The 14,446-nt window shown below is 44.5% G+C and overlaps 1 protein-coding gene across 3 annotated transcripts in view; it reads left to right on the top strand.

Moving 5' to 3' along the window:
- The window catches only part of TMEM9 (transmembrane protein 9), a 38,266-nt gene that overhangs the window by 17,194 nt on the left and 6,626 nt on the right, over positions 1–14,446 (top strand). Inside the window, exon 6 of one of the 3 annotated variants that reach the window (XM_069074540.1) lies at positions 11,736–14,437. The exons of the other annotated variants lie outside the window; for them this stretch is intronic. Coding sequence (XP_068930641.1) covers positions 11,736–11,870 — 135 coding nt within the window. The 3' untranslated portion in view covers positions 11,871–14,437. Of the gene's footprint in view, positions 1–11,735; positions 14,438–14,446 lie in introns of those variants that run through there. 3 annotated transcript variants of the gene reach the window in all.

Below are 14,446 nucleotides of genomic sequence, written 5' to 3'. Positions count from 1 at the left end.
TACACCCCAGATACCTAGTAATGTTCTTGTGTGTAAACATTTGTACAAGGACTTAGGAATCAGTCCAACAGTATTCTTTTTTTTTTTTACTTTGCTATTCCAAGAGACTCCCTTGAAGTTTTGCTAATACCTTTCACCAGGGCACCACAGTGCATAGGTGTAAATCTACTTACCTTAAGAGATGCCCCCTCTTTCTCATTTGTCCCCTGCCAGGCAAGAAAGGAAGTAGATTAACCAAAATACTGCAATGTATTGATAAAAACAGAATCTAGAGGTCCAGTTTACTAGGAATTCAGAAGGAAAAAAAGAAAGGATTTGGGGGAAGAGGAATTGAGGAGATAGCAGAGTCATTCATTTATTTAATAAGCATATTTTAAGCACCTACTCTCTTTTCTGGACATTGTGGAAGGTAGGTGCTATGAGGAATGCAGAGATATATAAGACACAAGTCTGGTCTTTGAGGTGGAAGATCTGGTTTCAAATGCCACGTCTATGTGCATATCCCTTAGCCTCTGGGACCTCAGTTTCCTCATGTGTAAATTGAGTGACCACTGTTCCAAAGGACCAATGATGAAACGTACTACCCACATTCTGATAAGAAAGGTGAGGGACCCAGGGGGCAGAATGAGGCCTATTTTTGAACTGGCCAATTTGGGAATTTGCTTTGCTTAACAATGCATATGTTACAGGGGTTCTTGTTTTTCTTCATTTGGGATGGGGGAAGGTAAGAGGGAGAGGAAATAGATTTTGGTCTACTGAAAAAAGTTTAATAAAATAAATTTTAAAAATAAATTCCTATTATTATTAATTCCTAGAAATATTAATTAATTAATTAAAATAAACAATTTGATAAAATAAAATGAGGTGGTTGGAGTGGATGAGTGGCAAGGTCCCTTTTAGTCTTAGCTCTGTGGCTTCTATTCAAAACTAGTGAGTGACATGTATATAGTCCTTCCCAGTTTATAAAGTACTTCCATAATAATAGCATACATTTCTTTTTTTATTAATTCTTTAATTTATTAATTTGTTTGTTTCCTTTTAATTTACAGGATTCAATTCCACAATTCCTTGAATTTCACATTTTGTCCCCCTCCCTCCCCTCCCCCCCCCATGGCGTCTTATAATCAAGTATAGGATCTGTAGATACTTTCACATTATACAATGGTCAGGTTATAAGGATGGATTGTGCCAGCTGGGATGAAAAATGGTATAGAGGACATAAAATCAAATAAGAGAACAAAAAAGATCAGGTATTTTGCTTCCACCTGGATATAAATTTAGTTCTTTCTAGTTCAATAGCATACATTTCTATAACATTTTGAGATTTGCAAAGTACTTTCCTCAAAAGGGAAGAAATAAATGTATTACTCCCCACCTTGCTAATGGAAAAACTGAAATGTGAAGAAATGAAGTAACTTCATTGTCAGAGCCTGAGACAGGATTGGAACCCAGGTCTCCTGGTCAAAAGTCTGGTACTCTGTGTACTCTCTTTGAACAGACTAGTAAGGAGGGATGAGTCCAGTGCATATGTAGCCACAGGGCAAAGAAATACACAATAGGGCTCAACTGAGTTATTCACACTCAGGAGGGCAAGGGGAAGGAGGAGTCATTTCTGGCTAGAGTAATAAAGGAAGGCATCATAGAGCATCAAACAAGTTTGTTATTGTTCACTCGTTTCAGTCACAGTCAACTCTTCCTGACCCCTTTTGGGTTTTTCTTGACACAGATACTAGAGTGGTTTGCCATTTCCTTCTCTAGCTCATTTTATAGATGAGGAAACGGAGGCAAACAGGGTAAAGTGACTTGCCCAGGGTCACACAGTCAGTAAGTGACTGAGGTCAGCTTTGAACTCAGGAAGGTAAGTCTTCCTGATTCCAGCCCAGACACTATGGTGCCACCTTGCTGTGCTGATAAATTAATAAAACTAATCTCTGACCTGGTCCAACTTGCCACCCCCTCCAGTTTTGGTCATCTGGCCTCTGGCTTGATCATCTCCAGGGATGGAAACTCTACTTCCTCAGGCAGCCTGTCCCACTTGGAGGAAACTCAATCATTAAGAAGCTGTTCCTTATATTGACTTGATGTCTGTCCTCCTGTAACTTCCATTCAGTAGTGTTAGTTCTGTCTCCTGGAGCAAGAGATACTTTTGTCTGTTTGAAGACAGATATTGCTGAAGTGGTGGATTTGGAGTGAGAGGACCTGGGTTTAAAGTCTAGTTCTGACAAGCTGTGTGATCTTGGGCGGGTCACCTGCATGGCCCTAAAACGAAGGAGGGTTAACTAGGTTATCTCTAGGGTCTCCTCCAACTCTCAATCTTTGATCTTATGATCATCACCCTGAAAGTCGGAGAGGCACCTCTTCCTAGGGGTGAAAGGGGGGGCTGCCCTTGCCACAGAGTCTGACACCCTTCCCTCTGGCTTTGTATCCATGGTGGCTAGAGACATAACAAAGGCCATGCCTGAGAGCCATGCATTCCAGGGAAATAGCAGCATCAGGCTATATAATCACCATGCAGCATCTCTCAATTACACCCCCAGCCAGGACTGCAATTACCACATTACCCCTAATCACCATGTGTTTATTAGCTATGCCCCTCCCCTATCAGGGCTGCTATTACTGCACATTAATAACCAGGTAGGGAGCTGAAGTTTCCTCCCTTGAACATCAGACCACCCAACTGTCAGCGCCACCCCCTTCCCAAAACATAGGACCCCCCTCCCAATAGGGAAATGTTCATCCTCTCTGCTCCACCCTCAGTCAAAATCAGATCAACAGGAAACCAGGGGCAGGACAGGAGGGGAGAGTAGAACTAAGGAAGTCTAGTTCAACTAAGAGATGGATGGCCTAGGAATAATTTGGCCACACCCTTCACTGTGAAGATCAGTCTAATTTCAACCTGAATCCTTGAGTCTATTCCCTCCTCAACCCATGAGTACTATTGGGTAGGTTTTCCTTTGCAGAGAAGGGCTGAGAATTTGTTTTTAGAAACAGTTAGTTGGTTTCAATTCAGTGTAATTGGTTTCGTTTGTAATCTTGTATATTGCATTGTAAATTCTGTAGATTGCACTTAAAACATTATTTTGAGAAGAGATCCATAGACTTCACCAGACACCCACAAAAAATCAAGAACCATGACTTAAATCAGTGACATCAAACTCAATAATCGATATATAAGGATCTCTGCAGGTCGCATATTGACTTAGTTTTAAAATGTAATGTAATCTGTGTTTTATTCTATTTTTTTTTTTTGTCAAATATTTCCCAATTCCATTTTAATCTGGTTCTGGTTTTGGCTGAGCTCAGAAGGGTTTCGGGCTACTTGTTTGACCCCTCTGACCTAGGTAATGGTCGCTGAAATGAGATAATAATTATAAAGTACTTGGCACATTATTGTTATTGTTGTAATTATTGTTATATGAAACCACTGGATCCTCGGGCTGGCAGGATCCCTCTAGAAGTCAGGAGACCTAGGTTCAAATCAAGCTCTGCTACTTCTCTGGGTCTCAGTTTCCTCATTTGTAATGTAATAGGAAGGGCAGATAGGTCACAGGGAATATGCCAGTTTGGCAGAACTGAAGAGATAGTTCTAATGGAAAGATAGACCTGTAAAGGACTCTGAAAGCAAAGGAGATCTCTTTTGAAGGGGTGTGTTATGAGCCCCCTTGGCAGTCTGGGGTAGCCAGTCTATAGGCCTCTTCTCAGAATAATGTTTATAAATTATTGAAGTAAATACTAACTTTTAATTAGATATGAATGGAAATGAAGATGTATTTTTTTTCTACCCAAGTTCATAGACCCCTCTGGACTAGATAGATACAGTGGACTCAGTGTTGGATAGGCCCTTAGAACTAATGCAGCTCACCTTTCTCATCTTAAAGATGAGAAAATTGAAGCCAAGAAACATTAAGTGAGTTGCTCAAGGTCCTGTAGAAATTTAGTACCAAGAGCTAGAATTTGAAATCGAATTCTTTTGTCTCCAGTCAACTGCATTTTTTACTGCCTATGACCTCTGATGTTCAATGTGAGGGAGCCTTTGGTCCAGACTCTGAAAATAACTCAGACCTGCCTCCTTGGAGACTTCTCTTTCTGCCAGAAATATTTGTCTTTTCCCATGCTGTGTGAAATAAACACCAGCAGGCCAGAAGTGAGTGTATTTAGAGTGGGTGCCATGCCCCCTAAGGCCTTGAAACCTGCCAATATCCTCTGGCCTGACTTGGGAGTCTGGTCCAGTCCTCTCTGACACCCCCTGAGTTTCTGTGCAGTCCTTCTACCTGATCATTTCTAAATGGCTGTTTTTCTTTCATTGCCTTCTACTCTTGTGCCCTTCATCTGTACCTGTGGATTCTTATCCTTCAAGCAAGAAACTCTTACAAAGTCAAATTTTACTACATATGGCATCATGCTGGCCACTGTGCTAAGCATTATATAGGCACGGTCCCAACCTTCTAGGGCCTTGTCATCCAAGACACCCACTTCCATAGGCAAACATATAGAGAACATGTATGGAATAAATAGAAAAAAGTTAATGTTTACATTTTGCTTAAGCCAAAGGTTTATGTGCATTGGTGGACCTTAAGTGATAGAGAGTTGTGGGAATTTCATGTTTAAAGAAAAATGAGGTGGGAGAAGTTATATCCTCTTTGGACTCCTAGAAGTAGAATTTTATGAGTTGCTCGAAGGGTGGAAGGAAGAGTGATTGATCTGTTGATAACAGTATCAAAAGATTTAGAGACAGAGGGCCCTTGAGAGATCATCTTCAGCAGTTCTTAACTTTTTCTATATCATAGACCTGTTTGGTAGGCTGGTGATGCCTATGGCCTCCTCAAAATAATGTTTTTAAGTGCATAAAATAAAATACATAGGAATACAAAGGAAAAAAAAACTATTGAAATATTGGAAAAATATATTGAAAAATAGTGAAAAACAGTTATCAAAAATTGTTTTTGAAAACAAGATCACTGACCCCAAGTTAAGACCCCCTGAATTAAACTCCCTCATTTTATAGGTGACAGAACTGGGGCCCAGAGAGATAAGAGATTTAAAGAAGGATCAGAGAGCTAGGAGTCAAACCAATATCTAAACCCAGACCCGTACTCTTACAGTTGAGTTAGTAAGAACACTCGTGACCTGGCATATAGTCATGCCAATGCCAGTGCAGAGCTGGCATAGGCAAAGCAAGGAGCCACCATAAAAGACTGAAGCTTTAGGGGAGCAAGTGGAAGAAGATGAGTAGCTTTCCCTGTATTTTACCTTCTGGACCTGCGCTGCTCTCGGGATTTAAATCTCTGTTTCTGCACCCAGGTTCCCATTCATCAGTGCCTTGAATTTTGGTATTCTGAAGAAATCCCAGTTCTGATCCATTCTGGCCTTCTAGCTTCTGATTGCATGACTCTGAATTTGAACCCCATTCTAACCTCCATAAGGATATTATCTTTTCCCAAGAGTCAGTTAATCACAAGGAGGCATAGGACTCCTGTGTTCTCTGACTCCAAATCTATTATTTGTCCTGGGGCTCTTTCTAGTCTTCCTGATCTGTATCTGGTCACTGGACTCAGATGGCTGTGAAGGAGAAAGTGAGGCTGGTAGCTCTGCAAAGCCCTCCCTCACTTAAATCCAATTTGTTTGCAAGTCATGGCATCACTTCCCTGATGTCATGATCCTTTTTGAGAACAAGGACAAACAATAACAACAATTACTTGTCCAGTGTACCATGCCATGATGTCTGTGGCAGGAATTGGTCCCCCAATCCACTAAACTAAAGAGAGCTCGATATCCCATCTCTTCATAGTGTCCTTTAAGGAGAGAACAAAGGGATTTTGATTATAATGGTAGGTATTTAGGTCTCTCCCTGCGAAGAAAAGGACAGTTAAGCACTAGATGACCTGTTAAAATCCAACCCAGAGCATCCTTGAAAGTCAGGGTTCCACCACCTCCCTCAAAATGGCACCTTGATGTCAAGATCATTTCTTTCTGAGGATCCAGAGCTCACTTCAGAACCTAATCGTCCTAGGAGATCCACCCAGACACCGTCAGATTTGGGATCAGATGGCTATGTCACCTCTTTAGGGTCAAGAGTTCCAGGTAACCCATTGCTTCTCCAGGCACGATTCTTCTGGCCAAGAAGTTCCCTCAAAGGCCACAGTGATTGCAAAGGCGGCAGGTGGGCGCCCTTACCAGTGTCAGGCCCAGAGTCCCCAGAGGGAGATGAAAGCCTGTCCCTCTCCCTTTGAAAACTCTGGCAAGAGCCACCCCAGCCTCCTGATTGCTGTGGGCTGCCTTTTCTGGGATTCCAGCAGCATTAGTGCTAATCCCAGAGCTCAGACACCCTTTGAAAGGAGGAAGTGAGCGTGTTTGCTTGGACAGAAATGACAAACACAGGGTTTTTGTTTTGTTTTGTTTTGTTTTAGATACACAGGTTTAACCTTCTTTGAAGGGAGAGGAGGATAAGCTATTCATAGAAACACCTAGCTGTTCCCTAGGCCTCATGGCTTGGTCCTTCCTGAGCTAAGGGACCTCCATAAACTAAGAAACCATGCATTATCTCAAATAAACATAGAAAAGTGCTCTGTAAACCTTAAAGCACCACATATCATTTATATCTTCATCACCATCGTTATTGGTTCAGCTTAGACCAGACCCAGTTACTTGGTTCAGGTCTTGGAAGCACACTTGCCCAAGTTGGAGATGATGGCCCCTTAGGTTCCTTCCAACTCCAAGAGTCTATAGGATAGTGTGATAGGGACCCTAAGAGAGAGAGAGAGAGAGAGAGAGAGAGAGAGAGAGGTAGCAGCAAGGTGGTACCTTCCATAGTGCTGGACTTAGGCTCAGGATAACCCGAGTTTGAAATGTGCCTCACTAGCTGGGTGAGCTAACCCTAAGCACTTAACCTCCATTTGCCTCAATGGTAAATTGAGGGCTGTAATAGTACCTTCCTCCCAGGGTTGTTGTGATGATAAAATGATATAACATATTTAAAGCATTTTGAAAAGCTTAAGTATAAGTGCTAGCTAGCTATTATTATGTAGAGAAGGGCTCAGGTTTAGTTATAATGGTGATTAGAAAAAAAATTAAAGGGTGGGGATCATTCAACCTGGAGAAAGGAAAGACCGAGTGAAGACTAAAAATTACTTTTACATATAACAATAACTGGTTATTATCGTGAATTGTATAACCAGTATGTGGATCCAAAGAAAGATAGAACATGAATGCTAACATTAAAGATCTTCCTATCTAAAGATACATACATGAATTAATAGACCCAAAGGACAGTCATTTAAGATTGATATCAGTGTGGACACAACTCACCCATGGAGTCCCCCACAATCCTTCTTTGGCCCTGTGTGATTTAATATGGCCATGATGACTCCCAAGTCCAAGGGAACCAGAAAGGGGGGTTGACTACATGAGAGTTCCATGTTTACCTTTGGTGGGATCTGGGAAGTAGATTAGTCTCACTTAAGATTTTGTTCCTTACAATTAAAAAAAAGAGAGAGAGAAATTTAAAGGTGTATAAACGGGCAATGTGACTGGCTGGGTCCAGATCCAGAGTGATTTGTTGTTGCCTGAATCCAGATTGCTGACCCCTCTCACCCCAGCCCTGTCAAGGAGACTACTCTTTCTGTTGCTATATCCAGCTCCCATAGTTTTCCAGGGACAGAATTTGGGGATAGGCCTAGGCTGGAGAGGAAGAGAGATTAAGTTATTGGGATTCTTCCTGCCCCTACCCCACCGTTCTCTCTCTGGAGAGGGAGCAAGGATTAGGCTCTGATTTGATGCATCTCTAGAGCAGATGTGGTGTCTTTAATACCTTTTAATCAGATTATTAGCAGTGGAAACACAGGACCACTCAGCAGCAGCTTTTCCCCCACTTAGGAGCTGTTTGTTAAGACTTTACATAAAGGGAAAACAAATGAATCTGTGGTAATGTGGTAGACTTCAGCATGTTCCCTTAATGCTGCCGCTCTTGGATTCCAATCCTCTACTGGGGATACACAGACATGCAAAGGGGTGCTCAGCCCTCTGATCCAGGAAATTGAACACTAAAAGGGTAGCCAAGGCACGGTCCCTCCTCCTACCCTGGAACTCTCCTTTCTCATCAACAAGGGGAGATCAGGTGTAGAACCTTAGTTGGCCTTGTAGAACATAGGGTTGGAGCTGGAAGGAAACTTAGAGGTCATCAAGTCTAAACCCCCACATTTTTACAGATGAGGAAATTGAGGCTGGGAGAAGTTAAGCGTCTTGCCCAGGGCCACACAACTAGTAAGTGTCTGAGGCTGGATTTGAACTTGGGTCTTCCTAGCTACAAGCCTATAGCACTCTTATTTCCAGTTAGCTTTCTCACTGATACTCAGGAAATGAGTGGATGTTGTTGGAATGAATAAAAGGAAATTATTTAATCTTCACAGTCCATATAATCATAATCTTAGAGGTAAAAGGATATAAGGAGCTCTCTAGCCCAAGCTTCTTATTTTATAGATGAGGTCACCAAAACCTAGCCCAAGGTTGCAATAAATGATAGAACTAGGATTTGAACCCAGGACCTCTGATTCTAAACAGTTAGATGGCATTGTAGATAGAGCACTGAGCCTTGAGTCAGGAAGACCTGAATTCAAATACAACCTCAGACACTAACAGTGTGACCCTGGACAAGTCACCTAACCCCATTTGCCTCAGTTTCCCCATCTGTAAAATGAGCTGGAGAAGGAATTGGCAAACCACTCCAGTATCTATGTCAAAAAAAAAACCCAAACAGGGGTCTCAAAGAATTGGACACAGCTTAAAAATGACTGAACAATAATACCCCTGATGCTAAATCCATTTTTTTTTCCATCACAATGCTACCTCTCCATCCATCTGGAAGTTTACACCATAGTCATTGGAAATCTCCTTTCTTAGTCCTTCCACAGAATTATAGTGTTGGGAGGAAGCTTCAAGGCCATCTATTCCAAGTGTCACCAAGTGCTCACCCAGCCCTTCCTTGGGGACCACCTATGATGGAGAATGCCTCCACAGAGGTGCGCATCCCACTCCAGAAGTCTTTTTCCCCAGTTCTCTTCACAGCTGACTCCTATGGCCTTAGTTCTTGCCTCGTGTCCAGGCAGAATGAGTCTGATACCTCTTCTGCATGGCAGGCATTCAGACATTTGCTGTCCCATTTTCCCCTGACCTCCTCTCTCAGGTTAATCACAGACCAGTTCCTTCACCAACCTTTGTTGTTGTTTGTCCCTTGTTTTTAAAGAGGACTAATGACATCATAGAGTGACATGGCCTGGTCCGCAGCACCCTTGTTATTCTGCCTCCCTCCCCTGGAAAGCTAGTTGATCAGTGTCCTTTCCAAGATGTGGTGAACATATCTCCATGCGCCTAGCCAGCCATGCAAACAACACCCATTGGATTCATTTTTATGTCAACAGTGCAGAAATCCCATGGAGACAGAGCCAGAGAAAAGAAAGGATGCCCAGAGTTTGGGGCATAATTCTGCTTAACTGTTAAGTCAACTCAGTTCAGTTCATCAACAGTTAAGAATCTCTTCTTCAAAGCTCTGTGCTGGGCACTAGGGGAGCTACAGAGTTGAGATCATAGGCTTAAGATCATGGATTTAGATCTGGAAAGGATGGTTGGACCATCCAGTCCAATCCCTTGATTTTACATATGAGAAAACAGCTCCAGAGACAGGGAGTGACTTGTCCACAATGGCATAGGCAGTAAGGGGGTCAGAGGGGTGATTTGTACCCAAGTCCTTTGACCCAGAGACCACTGATGTTTCTCTTGGTATTGGTGGCAGGGGCACGTGTGTTTTTAGGGAGTGCAGAAGAAAGGCGCTCTGAGGGTGCATGGAGACAAGTTACTATTTCTGCCCTGAGAAAGAAAGAGAGGTGCTTTTGGCATACTGCAGAATTTTATATTTGGAAGCAGCCTCAAAGCCTATCCAAGCCAATCCACACCTTAAAAGAGATTCCCTTAAAAAGGGGCTTTGGGGATCTTTTTTGTGTGTCACAGACCCTCTTGGAAGTCTGGTGAAGACCCCTTCTCAAATGAATGTTTTTCAGTGCATAACATAAAACACATAGGAGTACAAAAGAAACCAATGTTATTGAAATATAGTCATCCAAATACTTTAAAGAGACATGTTATAGAGGGCTGAGACTACCTAGCTCACTTTGTACCTTGGTACATGGTATGTGGGCACATGTGTGAGTGAAGAGGAGGGTGCTTTTTAATGGGGGGGGGATGAACTTTCCACCCAGCCCCATAGCATCGAGTTATCCCACCTCCCTGTGTGACCACCTGCCTGCTTGCTCTCTCCCCCACTCCCCTCTCCCCCCCCACCCCGTTCCCTCCCTCCCCCTCCCCCAGCTTGGCAGCCAGAGCATAACAGAAACGGTGCCAGCTTAGGGCCTTAGAAGCAGAGTTTCATGTGCTGGGCGGCTCTGGGCTCCCAGAGGTGTGTTAATCCCTTAAGAGGTGTGTGGCAGGAGATGAGAGACGGGAAGAGGCTGGGAGGAAATCCCCATGGGGGCGCGGGCCTGGCCCTCGGGTCTAATCTCCCTCCCCCCCCCCCCCAAAGATCAGGCTCGGGTCCTTCAGGAAATGCATGGGCTCGGCAGCTTCAGAAGCAGGGAAGTGGTAATTAGAGAAGGCTGCTCTCCACGGAGACAGTTCCGAGATCGAAGGGGAAGAAGAGGTGGGAGTGGGGAGAGGGGGTTTGGGGGGGACATGAGGGTTGAGAATGAACCTCAACAAAGGTCAGGGATAAAGAGGGAGGCGCAATGGTAGTCTCTGGAGCAGGGACACTCACACCCCAGGTTTTCATCTGAGCCAAGATCCCCAGGATAGTGTGCTCCATCCCTCTTTCCTGCGGGAGAGGAAGGGTGAGCTGTGGCCAGGGAACTGGGGTGCTTCACCCAGCGTTCTTACTCCAGAAATCAGAATCCCACAATCTCAGAACTGGAAGGAGCTTTGGAAGCCACCCAGTCCAGGCTAGACCAGGACAAGGAGCCCCTCTTGAAATGATGAGAGATTCAGCCTTTGCTTGGAGACTTCTGTTAAGGGGAGTCCAGAAATACTCCCCAAGGCAGCTCTTTCCACTTTGAGGGGACAGTTGTAATTGTAAGGAAACTTTGCCTCCCTACAACTGCCACCCATCGCTCTAGTCTCAGCCATTTAGAAGGAAAAGTCTATTCCGTCTTCCACAAGTCAGCCACCCTTCAGATATTTGAACACACCTCTTTTGCCACACTCCACCCCCCAAGCCTTCTCTTTCCTAGGCTGAACATCCCCAGAAGCTTCAGCTGATCCTCAAGTAATGTGATTTTGAGGCTCTTCCCCCGTCCTGATTTCCCTGCCTTGTACCCTACCCCATGCAGATTCAGCAGAAAACCCCACTCCTGTCTGGGACAATCTCTGTACCTGCCTTCCCGTAGCCAGGTGTTGTGGTAATGGTAACATGCATTTACATGGGCCTTGAAGGTGTGAAAAGTGATTTCCTCATAAGTATCTTAAGAGGCAGGTAGTATTCTCATTCTCATTTTTGGTACGGTGAAGAAAATTAGCTCTGAGAGATTGTGATGTGCCCAGGACCACCCTGCTAGTGTCTGAGGCAAGGTCTGAACTCTGGTCTCCCGACTCCAGGGCCCAAGCTCTAATAGGCTAAGCTGCCTTACATCTTGTTTTGTTTTGCTTTCTTTTGTTTTGTTTTGCTTTGCTTTGTTTTGTTGTTTTGTTTTGTTTTGTAGACTCCTCTGAGGTTTATCCAAAGCAAAATTTTAGAAGTATCAAGAATAATTAAAAAGGTAACGGGTTTATTGCCAGTCCTACTTATTCAGGGCCTGAGGTGGGCCCTGTACCCCCATGCAAAGCCAATCAAATAGGCTGAGAACTGGAAGAACATAGAAACCATCTGGGCCAATTTCCGTCTTTTACAAATAAGGAAAATGAAACCTAGAGAAGTAAAAGTGACTTGTTGCAGGTTAATCAAGTAATAAGGAACAAAGCTAGGGTTTGAATCCAGGTCTGTTCTCCAGGAACCCTTCAGGGGCTTTCTTCCTCTCACAACTGGGGAGGACTGTGCAGGGTCTCAGGAACACTCATTAGGGAATTACTTAATAGTGCCATCCAGAGGTCACCTGCCTTCCCACCCTCCCAACCAGGATATGCTCTGATGTCATGCTTTTTATGCCCGGGCATCTCTTTTTACAGGCAATAGTGGGATGGCTGGACAGAGGGTGCCATCTAGGTGGAGAAAAGGTTGAAAGGGCAGCCTCAAAATGGCTCATCTCCTGCCTGGATTCCAAGAGAAGTCTGGTCCTGTAACTATGCACTTCCAGGTCCAATCCTCATTTGAGGAAGCAGAGGCATGGAGCCTAGAAACATAGTCAGAAGGTGGCCAACAAGGACAGGGGCAGACCTGGGAGTCTGGGCTCTCAGTGCCTCTGAAATTGACTGCCTTCTTCCTATTGTAAATGGAATTCTCTGCTTTCAAGGTAGTATTTTCCCAAGACAATAGCGTAGTCCCAGTATTGGGAAGCAATGGTGTCAACCCCAAATAAAAACAGAGTGGGGGCACTAAATAGTGCTTAAGGGTCCCTGTGGGCCACAAATTGACTTATCAAAGCACACATTTACATTGCCTACATTCTATTGTGCTTTTCTTTATTTTGTTAAATAGTTCCCAGTTATGTTGGGAGCCCCCAATAGAGTTTGACACCTCTGTTGTTAGGGACCCGGTGAAAGGTCTATATTGTGCTAATAATAAGGGAGGTATTGACTCCAATGGAAGAGAGAACTCCCAGGGAGGAAACTCCTACTGTTAAAAGGTGGCACTTTCTCTATGACTTAAGAATTTTAGACAGTCAGGGCACTAAGTGGTTAGCAGTAAGCCCAGAGTCCCACCACCGGTATGTGCCAGAGTGGGGGCCTAAACCCAGCTCTTCTTGGCTTTGAGGTCAGCCCTCTCTATCCACTATATCATGTTTGCCTCTTGCTGATAATAATAGCTCACATTTTAATATTGCTTTAAGAGTTAGCAAAATGCTTTCCCAACCACAACTCCCTGAGGTAAGTACTGTAAGTATTTTTTTTCTTATCCCCATTTTACAGATGAGAAAATTGAGGCCCATTGAGGTTAAGTAATTTGCCCAGTTGGTGAATGAGAGCTGGGATTTGGACTCAACACTAATGTTATTTGTGGTACCCCATGGCCCAAAGGCAGAGGCAGACAGGAGGAATGCTGTTGGATTATTTCTGAAAAGGGGGAAGAGATACAGATTTTTCCAGTCTCTGAGTTCAAACAGACTGGTTTTTGAGTCCTAAAACATGTGGATTGTGATTCACTTTCACTGTCCCCACACTTCTCACCCATGCTTCCTATCCCAGGTACCTTCAAGAGCCCTAAAAGTAGCTATTGGAGAAAAGAAAGCACAGAGGGGCTAAATGGGAGACTTGGAATTTGAATGCACAGCTCCCAACTCCCCAGTCTGTGTTTTGCCCCTCTAGAGATGGCTTTTCTTGGCCCCAGCTATAGCTCTAGGATGTCACCTCTGGCCCAGCCCAGAGCTATCTGCCCTTCTCCCTTCTGTATGAGTCTGAACTCCAACCCAGTAAGAATGAGACCAGAAGAGTGGATTGTCAACACCCTTCTGGCTTCCTGGGATCATCCTGCACTAGAAATCCTAGATAAATAAAGTGCCCTTGAGGGCCTTGTAGTCAGCGGTGAGATTGTATCCCTGCCCCCTTCTGGTTGGTCCCTCTGCCCAAGCTGGGGCAGGGAAGAATCTGCCAGTGAGGACTGGTGCTCTCTCCCCCAACATTGGCCATGGTTCCACCTATGCACAAATCACACTCCATTTAACACAGGCTTCAATCATCCCCCAGAGATGGAGTTGGAGGACCTCCCCTGAGCACATGACTCTAGCAGAGTCTGGCCCTCTCTGTGGCTTCTCTTGTCCCACCCCCCGGCCTCCTAGGTAACCACTTTGGGTGACCATACTCCAGAGTAGCCCAGTCCCTTCCCTCCTTGGCCACCTTCCCATTCCACCCCACTGACCATGGCCTTATTCAGTCATATGCCTCAGCTGTTCTCATAGTACGTTGTTCCTCTCTTCCACCTGAACTACAGGCCTTACTTCATCTCAGAGCACAGAAATAGATTCCCAAGGAATTCCATTCACGTACAGTCAAATATACAAGACCAGGAACTGTTTTAATGGGATGATATCACATGCAGGCACCTAGACCCAGAAGCAGGAGCTGGGGGGCTCCAGGAGATCACCTCCAGAAAGTGCTGGAGAAACATCGAGACTCAAAGGATAAGGGGAGAGGAGGAGGAGTTCCCCTCGTGATTCCTACACAGCTGTACCCTTCTGGCTCAGCCCCGAGGGACATGTGGGAGAGCAGGGCCTTGGAGGCCACTCCTCCTGAGGTTTGGGAGACCCCCTAACTCTGCCGT

This window comes from Petaurus breviceps, unplaced genomic scaffold (assembly GCF_028583685.1).
Source record: "Petaurus breviceps papuanus isolate PSGF00001 unplaced genomic scaffold, PetGlider_PUasm1.0 90895, whole genome shotgun sequence".
NCBI classification, from domain to species: Eukaryota; Metazoa; Chordata; class Mammalia; order Diprotodontia; family Petauridae; genus Petaurus; species Petaurus breviceps.
This window is presented reverse-complemented; position numbering and strand designations above follow the sequence as displayed.